The 17,247-nt window shown below is 40.3% G+C and overlaps 2 protein-coding genes across 3 annotated transcripts; both read left to right on the top strand.

The window, feature by feature from the left end:
* Positions 1–2,664: 2,664 nt before the first annotated feature.
* Positions 2,665–6,271, top strand: LOC106590246 (patched domain-containing protein 3-like). 2 transcript variants are annotated; one of them, XM_014181049.2, is made up of 4 exons: positions 2,665–3,507; positions 3,744–3,877; positions 4,021–4,166; positions 4,447–6,271. In XM_014181049.2, exons 1-4 carry the CDS (start codon positions 2,800–2,802, stop codon positions 5,976–5,978), a joined length of 2,520 nt encoding a protein of 839 aa, XP_014036524.1. In that variant the 5' UTR covers positions 2,665–2,799; the 3' UTR covers positions 5,979–6,271. The 2 variants fall into 2 exon arrangements, with proteins under 2 accessions (XP_014036524.1, XP_045566892.1); XM_045710936.1 differs by lacking the exons at positions 2,665–3,507; positions 3,744–3,877; positions 4,021–4,166 and having other exon boundaries at positions 4,186–6,271.
* Positions 6,272–6,811: 540 nt separating this feature from the next.
* Positions 6,812–16,930, top strand: LOC106590296 (patched domain-containing protein 3-like). The gene is made up of 4 exons (XM_014181145.2): positions 6,812–7,753; positions 7,977–8,104; positions 8,324–8,469; positions 14,643–16,930. The coding sequence occupies exons 1-4, from the start codon at positions 7,061–7,063 to the stop codon at positions 16,400–16,402; spliced, it is 2,727 nt and encodes a 908-aa protein (XP_014036620.1). The 5' UTR covers positions 6,812–7,060; the 3' UTR covers positions 16,403–16,930.
* Positions 16,931–17,247: the final 317 nt, after the last annotated feature.

The raw sequence follows: 17,247 nt of genomic DNA, 5'->3' as shown, positions 1-17,247 counted from the left end.
CCTTCTAGGCCGAGTTCCTCTGTCCAGTGTCTGTGTTCTTTTGCCCATCTTAATCTTTTCTTTTTATTGGCCAGTTTGAGAAATGGCTTTTTCTTTGCAACTCTGCCTAGAAGGCCAGCTTCCCGGAGTCGCCTCTTCACTGTTGGCTTTGAGACTAGTGTTTTGCGGGTACTATTTAATGAAGCTGCCAGTTGAGGACTTGTGAGGCGTCTGTTTCTCAAACTAGACACTCGAATGTACTTGTCCAATTGCTCAGTTGTGCACCAGGGCCTCCCACTCCTCTTTCTATTCTGGTTAGCGCCAGTTTGCGCTGTTCTGTGAAAGGAGTAGTACACAGCGTTGTACGAGATCTTCAGTTTCTTGGCAATTTCTCGCATGGAATAGCCTTCATTTCTCAGAACAAGAATAGACTGACGAGTTTCAGAAGAAAGGTCCTTGTTTTTGGCCATTTTGAGCCTGTAATCCAACCCACAAATGCTGATTCTCCAGATACTCAACTAGTCTAAAGAAGGCCAGTTGTATTGCTTCTTTAATTAGCACAACAGTTTTCAGCTGTGCTAACATAATTGCAAAAGGGTTTTCTAATGATCAATTAGCCTTTTAAAACGATAATCTTAGCTAACACAATGTGCCATTGGAACACAGGAGTGATGGTTGCTGATAATAGGCCTCTGTACACCTATGTAGATATTCCATAAAGAATCTGTCGTTTCCAGCTACAATAGTCATTTACAACATTAACAATGTCTACACTGTATTTCTAATCAATTTCATGTTATTTTAATGGACAAAAAATGTGCTTTTCTTTAAAAAACAACGACATTTCTAAGTGACCCCAAACTTTTGAACGGTAGTATAAAATGACAATTACATTTGTTTGAAAAACGGATTATCCAGCCACATTTGTTCAAAAGAGCTTATCTGAGATCCATTTTTCCTTTTCTTGATATAGAATATGTTAATTACGTTTAGAAACTAAAATATTTGGGGTGTAGTCAAGAACCATAAAGACAGTTCTGGTTAACATATTAACAATGTCTACACTGTATTTCTAATAAATTTGATGTTATTTTAATGGACAAAAAAATGTGCTTTTCTTTAAAAAAAACAAGGACATTTCTAAGTGACCCCAAACTTTTGAACGGTAGTGTAAAATGACAATTACGTTTGTTTGAAAAATGGATTATCCAGCCACATTTGTTCAAAAGAGCTTATCTGAGATCCATTTTTCCTTTTCCTGATATAGAATTAACATATTTTATATCAGGAAAAGGAAAAATGGATCTCAGATAAGCTCTTTTGAAGAAATGTGGCTGGATAATCCGTTTTTCAAACAAACGTAATTGTCATTTTACACTACCGTTCAAAAGAACTGTCACTGATCCCTCCTGTCTCAGCCTCCAGTATTTATGCTTCAGTAGTTTGTGTCGGGGGGCTAGGGTCAGTCTGTTACATCTGGAGTATTTCTCTTGTCTTATCCGGTGTCCTGTGTGTATTTAAATATGCTCTCTCTAATTCTCTCTTTCTCTCTTTCTGTATTTCTCTCGGAGGACCTGAGCCCTAGGACCATGCCTCAGGACTACCTGGTATGATGACTCCTTGCTGTCCCCAGTCCACCTGGCCGTGCTGCTGCTCCAGTTTCAACTGTTCTGCCTGCGGCTATGGAACCCTGACCTGTTCACCGGACGTGCTTGTTGCACCCTCGACAACTACTATGATTATTATTATTTGACCATGCTGGTCATTTATGAACATTTTAACATTTTAACATCTTGACTATGTTCTGTTATAATATCCACCCTGCACAGCCAGAAGAGGACTGGCCAACCCTCATAGCCTGGTTCCTCTCTAGGTTTCTTCCTAGGTTTTTGGCCTTTCTAGGGAGTTTTTCCTAGGGAGTTTTTCCTAGCCACCGTGCTTCTTTCACATGCTTTGCTTGCTGTTTGGGGTTTTAGGCTGGGTTTCTGTACAGCACTTTGAGAATATCAGCTGATGTACGAAGGGCTATATAAAAATACATTTGATTTGATTTGATTTGACTGTAATGATCGAATGAGTCATTACTAATTAGCTGTTCATTCCATTCTCCACGAACCTTTAGTAGTGTTGGTGATAATATGGGTGGTACTATTTTGTACTGAGGAGAGAGACATTTGCTGAGGGCATGGAAAACTCAAGGCGAGGTAATAGGGTGACAATCTGCCAATACCTGACTTACATGGTAGCCAATTTGAGGTTTACTGCTTAAATAGAATGCATCGGAAGGACAGTGCATTCTGCTATGGTCGTAAACTTTACAGGTGTAACACAACTTCCCGTGATAAGAAGTTTGATGCTGAGCATCAGAAAATGGGTGCTATCTGTTCGTAAGAATCCATGATCACATTAGTATGTACTGTAGAATACAACATCCTGGTAAACGGAGTCCTACCTTTTCAACTGGGAACATGCACCAACAAAGCTTATTTTCATGGCTCACATAGCCATAGACTGTAGGCCTAGTTCATGGAAGATGACAGCAAATGATATAAAGCAGTAACACATCAGGTTTAATAGTTAATGATTGGCCTGGTCATTTTCACAGATGCTCTTTACAGTTAGAACATGTTTCCATGACAACAAGTTCCTCTTTTTGAATGAGTATTTTAAGGTTGCAGCTCACAATATAGCTGCCAGTTAGTGAAGGGTTCCATTTGAAGCACCTGTGCTCATTGCAAGATCCTTACAGATCTTTTTCTCGACTATACATACAAAATAGTACATTTTGATAATAACTTCTTTAAATCTTAACCGGTGACCATGCCTTCGTGTCACACAGACTGCATTGAAAAATCGGTGTCAAATTGGTTTCATAAACTTGGAGGTTTTGTTGGGAGAAATCCATGGTGGTTTCTACTTGTCCCTTTGTTCATCTCTGCGGGGCTTGGGGCAGGATTTTACTTCCTCGAAGAGAGAGAGGCGCATGGCATAGAGGACCAGTTTACTCCAAAGGACGGGCCTGCAAAACAGGAGAGACATTTTGTCAAAGAACATTTTCCTCAGAATGATTCAGAGTTCTATCGTTTGCGGCTGTATACCGAGGGGAGCTATGGGTCTTTCATCGCTGTTTCAAAGTCATCCGATATCTTGAGTGAGAAGGCATTTGAGGAGATCATATATTTAGATGGAACAGTTAGAGAGATGGTAGGGCAAAAAGGAAAATCTTATGAAAAGCTTTGTGCCATGAAAAGTAACAGGTGCTTTTCAAATGACTTGTTAGATATCGTTAATGGCACAGCTAGTACAATTAAGAAGGCAAACTTGACCTTTCCTTATCATATTTCAACGTCAAACACCATCTTTTTGGGGACAGAACTTGGTGGAGTAGTTTTGAATTCAAGTCTCATCGTTAGTGCAAAGGCTGTTCGACTCTTCTACTTTCTCAGAGAAAACAACAAGGCGGAAAATGATGATTGGCTACATGGGTTTACTCAAGTGTTTTCCAACTTGTCAGATGAATTGAATAAGGTAAGTACAGTTTATTATATTTTACAGATTCAGAACTGTCTGGGCATACTGCCAGGTTTGGTAAAATACTCTTGTCCATATGCACACACGTGGCTTTACTTATTTGAGCCATATATAATTAGAGTGCTCATATTCACTGAAATATAAAAATGTATGTTTTGTAAAATAATCTGTTCCTAAATGTAACCCTCTACAGTTTTCACTTAGTCTCACAGTTCTTGCATTTGTTTTTATAGCGGCAGATTCAAGTTTCATACTTCACATCTAATTCTAGAGAGGAGGAGTTTAAGGAAAACTCAAAATCTGTGATTCCTCTCTTCTCCGTCACATACTTCCTGGCCATAAGTTTTTCTATTATATCTTGCTTGAGGTAATTTGATGTCTTATGTGTCATCTTTTAAATGAATCAAAATCAGCAAATGTGTGCACCGTGTTAAAACACTAATTTAACTTACTATTTATTCATTGCTACATGTGATGTTCCGTACGAAGTAAGAATATTTTCATCTACAGGTTGGACTGTGTGAGGAACAAGGTGTGGGTGGCCATCTTTGGTGCTCTATCTGCAGGCCTAGCTGTGCTGTCCAGTTTCGGGTTGTTGCTGCTCTGTGGAATGCCCTTTGCCATGACTGTTGCAACTGCTCCTTTCTTAATACTGGGTCAGGTTTATTATCAGAAACCTTTCCATAGTAATCTTAACAACCCACAACCAAATCTCACATGATTTTAATGTTTTTGTCAGTCACAAGACTACGTAGACGGTAACACTTATGTTGCCCTTATACCTATGTAACTACACAGTAATAACTGTATTAACAACGTTGCATTAACATGTAGTAACATTGTAACTAATGAAGTTTGGTGATATTTATTACAGTGTTAATTCCCTCTAATGATCTATGATCTACTGATGTTCAATATACTCTATGTTGATCGCAGGAATTGGTGTTGACGACATGTTCATCATGATTTCCTGCTGGCAGCAGACTCAAGTTCATGACAACGTAGAGGACCGAATGGCAGCTACATACAAAGACGCAGCTGTCTCTATCACCATCACAACACTAACTGATGCCCTGGCCTTCTATATTGGTCTGTTAACTCCCTTTCGTTCTGTACAATCCTTTTGTATGTATACTGGTACAGCTGTCCTGTTCTGTTACTTGTACAATATCACCTTCTTTGGTGCATTTCTGGCATTGAATGGGAGTCGTGAAAAGGGCAACAGACACTGGCTGACATGCATGAAGGTTCCAGAACCAGAGGAGAACTCTAAAAAGTACAACCTCTGCTGTGTAGGAGGGGCATATGACCAGGAAACGGGGAAAGAGGAAGTTATGCCAATTAACAACTTCTTTAAGATGTACTATGGGCCATTTCTAACAAATACTTGGACCAAGGTGTTTGTGATCCTGCTCTATGCTGGATATTTGGGCTCAAGTATCTATGGTTGCTTCCAAATCCAAGAAGGCATAGACCTTAAAAACCTAGCAGCTGATAGCTCATATGTGGGTAGCTATTACGATAATGAGGACCAATACTTTTCAGAGTATGGTCCAAATGTTATGGTTGTTGTGACTGACAGTAAGTTTCAATATTGGGACAAAACTGCTCGAAAGCGTCTTGATACTTGTCTTGAACGTTTTGAGAGTCTAACGTTGGATGGTCGATCATTGGTTGCTAAAAATATGACCCTCTCTTGGCTTAATGAATATGTGAAACCAGGTCGAGTTTCAAATCCAAATAACGAAACCATTTTCATGGATAGTTTACCTACATTTTTACAACAATCAGATTTCACACAAGATGTGAATATTTTAAACAAAATCATAATTTCCTCACGTATGTTTATTCAGACAATCAACGTCAGTACAGCTGTTGATGAAAAGAACATGTTGAATAAGCTTCGAGAGACAGCTAATGGTTGTTCAGAAAAGTTGGTTGTTTACCACCCTGCTTTCATATACTTTGACCAGTATGCAGTCATTGTTAGTAATACCATCCAAAACATTGTAGTTGCCACTCTTGCCATGCTGGTGATCTCCCTCATGTTGATCCCCAACCCCATATGTTCTCTGTGGGTGACCTTTGCCATTGCCTCTGTCATAGTGGGTGTTGCTGGTTTCATGGCATTATGGGATGTCAATCTAGACTCTGTATCCATGATCAATCTTGTCATCTGCATTGGTTTCTCAGTGGATTTTTCTGCTCACATTTCCTATGCTTTTGTCTCTAGCAAAGAGGTCACCGCTAATAAGAAGGCTGTAGATGCTGTCTATCACTTGGGGTATCCCATCATACAGGGAGCTGTGTCTACTATCTTAGGAGTGGTGGTGCTGTCTGCTGCTGAGAGCTACATCTTCAGAACCTTCTTTAAGATCATGTTCTTGGTCATTTTGTTTGGGGTACTTCATGGCATCGTTTTCATCCCTGTGTTTCTGACCTTCTTTGGCATATGCAATTTTAATTGACCAAGATTCACACACACAACACACTAATCATGGTTGAAAGGGTTAGTAGAATAGTAGTTAAATTGTTTTAATGAACTGACTTTTTTATCTTACTTCTAATCTTGTGATTATGTCATACTTTACTTTTATGGAATCAAAATATGTATTTTTATGAGTCATCTTTTTGTTTTTATTGAATAATTGTAGAAATAGTTTCTCATGTAAATGCTGTGTTGATTGTTACTACAGTGTGCTTATATTTACCTTTGTTGTAATTGTGTTTTAAAAAGCTAATAAAATTATCTTAAATTATATATTGTCTTTTATATATTTATTCAAACAGCAGATGCTCTCGGTTGTCATTATGACCACATCAATAATGGGAATTATTATTATGGTTAGTAACAGTGCAGAATTTGCATACTAAACTTATGATGTCATCTATTTATCTGTTCACCTATTCTAGAGAAACCCGCTCTTCATAAACTTTTCAAATGAACCTGTGCGTCAGTGTTCATCAACTTAACAATCAATCATTGCATGGCAATCAGTTTACTTCCTTCATCTTCAGAATACTTTGGGGGGAATACCTAGTCAGTTGTACAACTGAATGCCTCCAACTGAAATGTGTCTTCCGCATTTAACCCAACCTCTGAATCAGAGAGGTGCGGGGGGGGGCTGCCTTAATCGACATCCACGTCTTCGGCGCCCGGGGAACAGTGGGATTTTACCTTGTCCGCTCGGGGATTCGAGTAACCTTTCGGTTACTGGCCCAACGCTCTAATCGCTTGACTAATGGATGGACTATTATAAGGAAACCAGAGAAGTACTTTCCATAGCTACAATAAGTAAACTGGATAGGTAACCACCTTATTTGTTAATATGTAACCATATGAATTGCCCTGACGCAGTCATCGTGGTTGTTAAAGGATCACATCCAGTGCTGTCAGCTCTATTACTGATTAGAGCTCTTCAGAGGAACGTTATCGTGTTGCTATGTTCAGATGAAGTATAGTTTATGGCTGTGATATCAACAGAGATGCAGATATATTTCAAGCCAAGTTTTTTTTTCTCATAGTACGACTTGAAAAAGAGAATAGAAAATGGCTAGGTGCAAAACAGACTGCGTTGAAAAGCCTATAGCTAGGGGATTTGAAATACTTGGGGGCTTTGTTGGTAGACACCCCTGGTGGTTTTTGATTCTTCCCATGTTCATTTCTGCGGGTCTTGGTGGAGGATTTTACTTCCTTGCGGACAGAGAAGCAAATGGCATTGAAGAGATGTTTACTCCTATGGATGGACCTGCCAAACATGAACGACAAGTAGTCAAACAGTACTTTCCACAGAGTGATAGTAACTTCTCTCGTCTGCGACTCTATACTGAAGGGACCTTTGCATCTCTCATAATTGTGAAGCCTGGACAAAATATCCTCACATCTACTGCTTTACCAAACATATTTGAAATGGACAGAAATGTAACAGACATGACAATTGGTGCATTCGCTTTTAAAGATCTATGTGTTAAGAAAGGTGGTGGGTGTGTGTCAAATTCAATCTTTGATATTGTAAAAAATCCTGGTGATGTTACCACGACAACGATTAACTACCCATATAATGGCAGAATTTTCATTGCATCTGAAATTGGTGGTGTGAAACTGAAAAGTGGATTAACTGAAATTGAAAGCGCAGAGGCAATTAGACTATTTTACTTCTTAAAAGAAGACAACCAAACTAGAAATACCATGTGGCTAAAGAAGTTTATAGAGACTGCTTCCAAGATGACAAAAGAAGAAGGCGTGAGTACTCTGTTTTAGAGATGAAACAAATAAAGAAAATGGTCAACTTGTGTATGATGGGTGTCTTCTCACCAAGTGACCTGCAGAATTGATCACACTCCACATTAAGCTCCATATAAACCATGTAGTGTCATGAGGATTTGATTATTTGAATATCTTTAGTTGTTTTACTAATATGTTAACTGGATATCTGATATTTGTATATTCGTATTTGTCTTTGCAGATGACAATATCTTACTTTACATCCATATCAAGGGATGAAGAGTTTGAGAAGAGCTCTGACTCAATCATTCCTCTCTTCTCATTGACATATGCCCTGGCCATCAATTTTTCTATCATATCTTGTTTGAGGTAGGTTTTGTAACTTTTACATTTCAATACCATTCAAAATGATCAGTCAACATAGGACACCTCAATTGAAAATCATAATAACAGTGTTCATTAGGTCTAACTGAAGCTAGACTAATCCACAATGTGACTGCATTGCTGATGTTAAGGCATATCAGAGAGCACTAGGACTACTTATCAGCATTTACCTACAGGGACGAATGTTGTGTTTTTCTTCCCTAGGTTGGACTGTGTGAGGAACAAGGTGTGGGTGGCAACCTTTGGTGTCCTCTCAGCTGGTATGGCAGTGCTGTCCAGTTTTGGGTTGTTGCTGTACTGTGGGATGCCCTTCGCTATGACTGTGGCAACAGCTCCATTCCTGATTCTGGGTAAGCTTACAAACTCTCATTGTTATACAATAAACCCAGTTCTTAATTTGAGCCGGTGTGGTGATACTAAGGATTTGTCACCACAGATGGTTTGTTTACATAGCAGGTTAGGAAAACTAATGTAGCAGGTAAGGATAATTAACATGGCAGGTTAGGGGAATTAACATGGTAGGTTAGGAGAACTAACACAGCAAGTTAGGTGAATTAACGTAGCAGGTTAGGAGAATGAGGTTAAGGTTAGGGAAAGGGTTAGGTTTCGCTAGAATCCTACAGTTGTCAATGAAGCGGCCACTAGACAGAGCTGTAAGCCTACTCCATATAGCCACAATGGTAGAAACGTAAACAAACCATCTGTGGCACAAATCATCTATCATAACATCGGCCCGGGCTTATGGTTTGCGCAACATCGTAGCTAGCCTATGTTAAATTGAGACCAACGCATAGTCCTTGCTGTGTTGAGAGAGAGAAGCGTGCCTGTGTCTCTCACAGAACTAGAATGAGATTAACTTTCTATGATTGCTCTCCCTCTCTCTGCTCTGATAGACACGAGTCTGCAACATTTATCTCTCCAGTGTAGCACTTCATCATTTATTTCCTTATAGAATCATAGCCGCAGGAAGTGTGCTGGAAGTGCTACAGCACCCCTGATAAATTGAAATACATTTCCCAAAGTTATAGAATTACTGCTGTCTGTTCAGGAAGAAATGTAATAAATCATAATACTACTAATACTACAATACTAGTAGTATTAATAGTAGTAATAATAATACTACTAATAATAGTAACAATAGTAGTAATATTAGTAATACTACAGAGTAAAACTACAGAATACTACTAATAGGCCTATAATTTAGCCATAGAGGAGCAATAGCTTCTTTTTAAAAATAGCCTAGCTGTGAATTGTGTGTAGCCCAATCACAAAGCATAGCCTACAGTCAGGAACGTGCAGCAAATCTGTCAGTGAACAGCATACAGCCTAAACAGGCCTTTCGCAATATTTCAAATACAATTGCAGGAAACACAGGTTGGAAAGCAAATGGCTCCTGCTGAAAAGAGAAGACACTAATCTGTCTGTAGGCTACTAAAATATTTTAGCAACTTCCAAATAGGCCTATTGAGCAAACAGTAGCCTAGGTACAAAGTAAAACAAGAGGAAGATCCCACTGGGCACACACTGGTTGAATCAACATTGTTTGAACAGAATTTGTCTACATATTGTGATGTGGAATCAACGTGGAAAATACATTGGATTTGAAAAAAGTCATCAACCTGTTTTCATCTCATTTCAACCAGCGTTGTAAACATTGAAAATTCCACAAAAATCTTTTTCATTCTATATTCAAGATATATTGTGTGGTTGAAATGATATCGAATTTTAGATTTGATTAGACACATTTTATTTGAATCAACGTCATTGTTTCAATGTCATGCTATCAACCTAAATAATGAGGTATATTGAAATGAAACATGAAGCCACAATCCAATGATTTCTGCCTGAACATTGACTCCTACTGGTATATTTAAGTGCGGCAGGTAGCCTAGCGGTTAGAGCGTTGGGCCATTACATTAACCAAAAGGTTTGAATCCCTGAACTGACAAGACTTTTATCTTTGGATATTGTCTTGTATATGAAGGATGGTTGTTTGATTTCACATTGAATCTACAAGTTATTCACATCTCCATCCCAACCAATAATCTAAGTTGAAGAATAGGACTAAATAAAATCACATTTTAGGTTAAGATGGAGACGTCAATCCAACATGTCAATCATTAATCTGAAAAACTGGATATTGAATTGTGAACGCAGCCAAATATCAATATTCAATATATTTGAAAGAGATGTACCTTCTGTTTGGATAGTGTACTGCATATTATTAATAACATATTAAATATTCAAAGGTAAAAGTGTATTGTTTTTAATATCTTGAATTTTGGGATCTTACTAAACTTCCAAATATCCAATAAAGCTTCAATATTTTAATGATGGTGTCCTTTGAGCAAATCAGATGTCAATGTAGCCTACAAAAACCCATCCTCACTCCGAATTTACTGAGCTTGATCAATTATGACAAAAACAATGAATATTTGTTTCCCTAAGAGTTGTGCAAGGTTGGTAGAATTTTATGGAAAACGATTCACAGCTGTAATGGCTGCCATTTGTGCTTCCACCGAGTATTAACTCTGGGGGTGTGAAGACATACGCAATTAATCTTCTTTAAAAATATATATTTTATGTTCTGTAGATTCTCTAGATCGGTAGGATCGGCAGAATTTTAAGACAGCAAATTGAAGAATGTGCAAGGAATGTTTAGACTTTCACTATTTAATATAGGATGAAAACAATTTTTGAAGTCTGTGTAATTTTCAACTCAATTTCAACATAAGTGCCATCCCAGTAAGTAATATTTCAACGTCTCCAGCGCCCACTTGATCGCTAGACATTCTTTCTCCACAGTGGAATATCTTTGTTCCCGTAGCAACAGCTTCCGACTAATGTATACGACTGGGTGTTCCTCTCCTTCTTGTAGCTGTGATAGGACGGCACCCACCCCTGTTTCGGACGCATCGGTCTGTACCACTAGTGGTTTGGAGAAGCCCGGGGTCACCAGCATGGGTCCAGAACACAGGGCTCCCTTTAGGTCCTGGAAGGCTTTCTCCGACTCCTCAGTCCACGTCACCTGGGTGGGCAGATGGCAACCTAGTCAGATCTGTCAGAGGGCTGGCTCGGGAGGCAAAGTGGGGGATAAACCTCCGGTAGTAACTAGTCAACCCCACAAATGTGCGTATCTGCTTCTTGGTGAGGGGGCGGGGCCAGTCCCGAATCACATCCACTTTCTTCACCTGGGGTTTTACACATCCCCTCCGGATCATGTACCCCCGGTACTCAGCCTCCCGTAGGCCGAGCCAACATTTCCATGGGTTGGCTGTTAGCCCTGCCCCTGTAAGGCCTGCAATACCACGTTCACCTGGTTTAGATGGGTCTCCCGCTCGCTCCCATGGATTACAATATCAACGAGGTAGGCCACCGTGTACTCGCGATGGGGACGGAGAACCCAGTCCATCAACCTCTGGAAGGTGGCCGGGGCCCCGTGCAACCCAAAGGGCAGCTTCCTGTAGTGGAACAGCCCGTCAGGGGTGGCGAAAGCAGTTTTCTCCCTTGCCTTGGGAGCTAAGGGCACCTGCCAATAACCCTTCATCAGGTCGAGCGTGCTGATAAATCGGGAGGTCCCTAGCTGTTCTATTAGTTCATCAATTCGGGGCGTGGGGTAGGCGTGGAAACTTTGATATTTCATTTAACTTTCTAAAATCATTACAGAAGCGAATGGTGCTGTCTGGTTTCGGCACCAACACTATGGGGCTGCACCACTCACTATTCGAGTCTTCGATGATTTCAGCTTCCAACATCGTTTTTACCTCGGTCCTGACGGTCTTTCTCCCTGCTTCTGGTATGCGGTAGGGTCTCAACTTCACCCTTTTCCCGGGTTTGGTGATGATGCTGTGCCAGATAGGTGTGTCCCGATTCATTGGAGAACAAACACATCCTGGTTCCGGCCGAGCAACTCCGTCAGCTCCTGCTTCTTGTCTCAGCTGCTCCCCCAGTGGCACCTCAGCCGGCTTGGTCTCTGTGTTGGCCTTCGGGAGGATAGAGTAGACTACATCACATGCATTCCATTTCTTTAACAAATTCACATGGTAAATTTCTCCCTATAAATAATGATTTTTAATTTAAATAATAATTGTGTCCTTCAAACTTTGCTTTCGTCAAAGAATCCTCCATTTGCAGCAATTACAGCCTTGCAGACCTTTGGCATTCCAGTTGTGAATTTGTTGAGGTAATCTGAAGAGATTTCACCCCATGCTTCTTGAAGCACCTCCCACAAGTTGGATTGGCTTGATGGGAACTTTTTACGTATCATACGGCCAAGCTGCTCCCACAACAGCTCAATAGGGTTGAGATCCGGTGACTGTGCTGGCCACTCCATTATAGACAGAATACCAGCTGACTGCTTCTTCCCTAAATAGTTCATGCAAAGTTTGGAGCTGTGCTTTGGGTCATTGTCCTGTTGTAGGAGGAAATTGGCTCCAATTCAGCGCCGTCCACAGGGTATGGCTTGGCATTGCAAAATGGAGTGATAGCCTTCCTTCTTCAAGATCCCCTTTACCCTATAGAAATCTCATACTTTTACCACCACCAAAGAACCCCCAGACCATCACATTGCCTCCACCATGCTTGAAAGATGGCGTCAAGCACTCCTCTAGCATCTTTTCATTTTTTCTGCGTCTCACAAATATTCTTCTTTGTGATCCGAACTCAAACTTAGATTTGTCTGTCCATAACACTTTTTTCCAATCTTCCTCTGTCCAGAGTCTGTGTTCTTTTTCCCATCTTAATCTTTTATTTTTACTGGCCAGTCTGAGATACGGCTTTTTCTTTGCAACTCTGCCTAGAAGGCCAGCATCCCGGAGTCGCCTCTTCACTGTTGATGTTGAGACTGGTGTTTTGCGGGTACTATTTAATGAAGCTGCCAGTTGAGGACTTGTGAGGCATCTGTTTCTCAAACTAGACACTCTAATGTACAAGTCCTCTTGCTCAGTTGTACAACAGGGCCTCCCACTCCTCTTTCTAATCTGGTTGGAGCCAGTTGGCGCTGTTCTGTGAAGGAAGTAGTACACAGCGTTGTACAAGATCTTCAGTTTCTTGGCAATTTCTCACCTTCATTTCTCAGAACAAGAATAGACTGACGAGTTTCAGAAGAAAGTCTTTGTTTCTGGCCATTTGTAGCCTGTAATCAAACCCACAAATTTTGTTTAACTAGGCAAGTCAGTTAAGAACAAATTCTTATTTACCAGGGAACAGTGGGCTTACTGCCTTGTTCAGGGGCGTAACAACAGATCTTTTACCCCGTCAGCTCAGGGAATCGATCCAGCAACCTTTCGGTTACTGGCCCAACACTCTAACCACTAGGCTACCTGCTGCCCTGAAATGCTGATGCTCCAGATACTCAACTAGTCTAAAGAAGGCCAGTTTTATTGCTTCTTTAATCAACACAACAGTTTTCAGCTGTGCTAACATGATTGCAAAAGGGTTTTCTAATGATCAATTAGCCTTTTAAAATGATGAACTTGGATTAGCTAACACAATGTGCCATTGGAACACAGGATTGATGGTTGCTGATAATTGGCCTCTGTATGCCTATGTAGATATTCCATAAAAAATCAACTGTTTCCAGCTACAATAGTCATTTACAACATGAACAATGTCTACACTGTATTTCTGATCAATTTGATGTTATTTTAATGGACCAGAAAAATTGCTTTTCTTTCAAAAATGTCTAAGTGACCCCAAGCTTTTGAACGGTAGTGTACATAGTTCTTCTGACGATTATGTTGCAATTGAATTGATGTAACAACCTGTTAGTCAGGTTAAATCAATGTATTGAAGTTGAAGTTTTACCCTAATTTCAATGTTTACAACGCTGGTTGAAATGAGCTGAAACAGTACTGGTTGATTACTTTTTTCAAATCCCATGTATTTAACACGCTGATTCCACGTCACAATACGTTGGCGAATTGCGTTGAAACAACGTTGATTCAACCAGTGTGTGCCCAGTGGGATAGGTTTTCGGCATGAGCGCATCGGCCATCGCCGGTGAGTGAGCTGCACATCAGTGAGTGAGTCAGTGAAACTGGAAAGCTTTTTCAGGACTATATTTTCCTCCTCATATTGTACAATATGTGTGTATCCACACACCAATGCATTGGCTATTGACGGATTCAAGATGAGGTTGTTTTTATTGATCTCAGTTTGTCAGTATCAAAGTAGCCTGTCATTTCCATCCTTTGTTTGGCATAAAAAATATTCTGCTAAAGTCTCCAGTCATGTAAAATGATTTAGAATTGGATGAAATCCTTTTATTAAATGCTAATTCTTTTCCCGGACTTTATAGGCTTAAAATGTTCCCCATATGTGCCTCTACTCTACTGCTCTTTACGAAAATGCAATGATATGCATGCAATGCTTTATTATACAATAAATAAATATTTATGCATTCCAGTACCTCACTTTCTGTTCCGGCACCTCCCGATTTACCAGTACTCTGATGTGATCACAGGAGTGAACACCGGTATAAACTAGGTTTGACATTTTATAAGAGAGTGCATTTTCTCCACAGGAATTGGTGTTGACGACATGTTCATCATGATTTCCTGCTGGCAGCAGACTCAAGTTCATGACAACGTAGAGGACCGAATGGCAGCTACATACAAAGACGCAGCTGTCTCTATCACCATCACAACACTAACTGATGCCCTGGCCTTCTATATTGGTCTGTTAACTCCATTTGGTTCTGTACAATCCTTTTGTATGTATACTGGTACAGCTGTCCTGTTCTGTTACTTGTACAATATTACCTTCTTTGGTGCATTTCTGGCATTGAATGGGAGTCGTGAAAAGGGCAACAGACACTGGCTGACATGCATGAAGGTTCCAGAACCAGAGGAGAACTCTAAAAAGTACAACCTCTGCTGTGTAGGAGGAGCTTATGATCATGAAACGGGAAAAGAGGAGCCAATGCCCATTAACAACTTCTTTAAGATGTACTATGGGCCATTTCTAACAAATACTTGGACCAAGGTGTTTGTGATCCTGCTCTATGCTGGATATTTGGGCTCAAGTATCTATGGTTGCTTCCAAATCCAAGAAGGCATAGACCTTAAAAACCTAGCAGCTGATAGCTCATATGTGGGTAGCTATTACGATAATGAGGACCAATACTTTTCAGAGTATGGTCCAAATGTTATGGTTGTTGTGACTGACAGTAAGTTTCAATATTGGGACAAAACTGCTCGAGAGCGTCTTGATACTTGTCTTGAACGTTTTGAGAGTCTAACGTTGGATGGTCGATCATTGGTTGCTAAAAATATGATCCTCTCTTGGCTTAATGAATATGTGAAATCAGGTCAAGTTTCAAATCCAAATAACAAAACCATTTTCATGGATAGTTTACCTGCATTTTTACAACTATCAGATTTCACACAAGATGTGAATATTTCAAAACAAGTCATAATTGCCTCACGTATGTTTATTCAGACAATCAACGTCAGTACAGCTGTTGATGAAAAGAACATGTTGAATAAGCTTCGAGAGACAGCTAATGGTTGTTCAGAAAAGTTGGTTGTTTACCACCCTGCTTTCATATACTTTGACCAGTATGCAGTCATTGTTAGTAATACCATCCAAAACATTGTAGTTGCCACTCTTGCCATGCTGGTGATCTCCCTCATGTTGATCCCCAACCCCATATGTTCTCTGTGGGTGACCTTTGCCATTGCCTCTGTCATAGTGGGTGTTGCTGGTTTCATGGCATTATGGGACGTCAATCTAGACTCTGTCTCCATGATCAATCTTGTCATCTGCATTGGTTTCTCAGTGGATTTTTCTGCTCACATTTCCTATGCTTTTGTCTCTAGCAAAGAGGTCACCGCTAATAAGAAGGCTGTAGATGCTGTCTATCACTTGGGGTATCCCATCATACAGGGAGCTGTGTCTACTATCTTAGGAGTGGTGGTGCTGTCTGCTGCTGAGAGCTACATCTTCAGAACCTTCTTTAAGATCATGTTCTTGGTCATTTTGTTTGGGGCGGTCCATGGTATAGTGTTTATCCCAGTGTTTCTGACCTTCTTTGGAATCTGCGGAGGCAAAGTCAGTGATAAAAAAGATGATGGTAGGTCTAACACCTTGTCTCAAAGTGGTCACAGGTGGGTCACCCAAACCACAGGTGATTTCAACATGAAGAATACGCATGAATTAAGGGCTGTAGCAGCTAATTCAAAAGTATGGTCAATCAGTTCTAACCAAAGCTCACATTATTCTTCACATTGTGTCAACGGGAAAGCTAATAGTGTTTACGAAAACATTGAAGACTGCCCCTAAAACTGTTGTCTTGAGGCCAGATTTACAAGGCATTTCCACTGTACCTGTTTTTTTGTTTTTATGGAATTAATTAAATATTAAAGGTAGAACAAATGGGTTAAAAACTGTACAAATAACGTTTACAAGAGGGAATAACCTATTATGGTCAAGTGTAAATGAACACACATTCATGTTTTACCTTTGTTTTATTTCATTCAGCTCTATGCTGATGGGGCCAGTACAGTAGTTCAAATCAAATGTTAATTGTCACATCCACCGAATACAACAGGTGTAGACCTTACAGTGAAATGCTTACTTACAAGCCCTTAACCAACAATGCAGTTTTAAGAAAATCCCTAAAAAAGTAAGCGATAAGAGTAACAAATAATTAAAGAGCAACAGTAAATAACAATAGCGGGTCTATATACAGGGGGTACCAGTACAGAGTCAATGTGGGGGGGTCACTGGTGTCGAGGTACAGTAATTTAGGTAATTATGTTCATGTAGGCAGAGTTATTAAAGTGGCTATGCATAGATAATAACAGAGAGTAGCAGCAGCGTGGGGGGGGGGGCAATGCAAATAGTCTAGGTAGCCATTTGATTAGCTGTTCAGGAGTCTTATGGCTTGTGGGTAGAAGTTATTTAGAAGTTTCTTGGACCTAGACTTGGCGCTCCGGTACCGCTTGCCATTCGGTAGCAGAGAGAACAGTCTATGACTAGGGTGGCTGGAGTCTTTGGCAATTTTTAGGGCCTTCTTCTGACACCACCTGGTATAGAGGTCCTGGCGAGCAGGAAGCTTGGCCCAGGTGATGTTCTGGGCCGTACGCACTACCCTCTGTAGCGCCTTGTGGTCGGAGGCCGAGCAG

The sequence above is a fragment of the Salmo salar genome, chromosome ssa29 (genome assembly GCF_905237065.1).
Source record: "Salmo salar chromosome ssa29, Ssal_v3.1, whole genome shotgun sequence".
NCBI classification, from domain to species: domain Eukaryota; kingdom Metazoa; phylum Chordata; class Actinopteri; order Salmoniformes; family Salmonidae; genus Salmo; species Salmo salar.
Note: the sequence above shows the minus strand (reverse complement) of the source record. Positions and strands in the feature narration are given on the sequence as shown.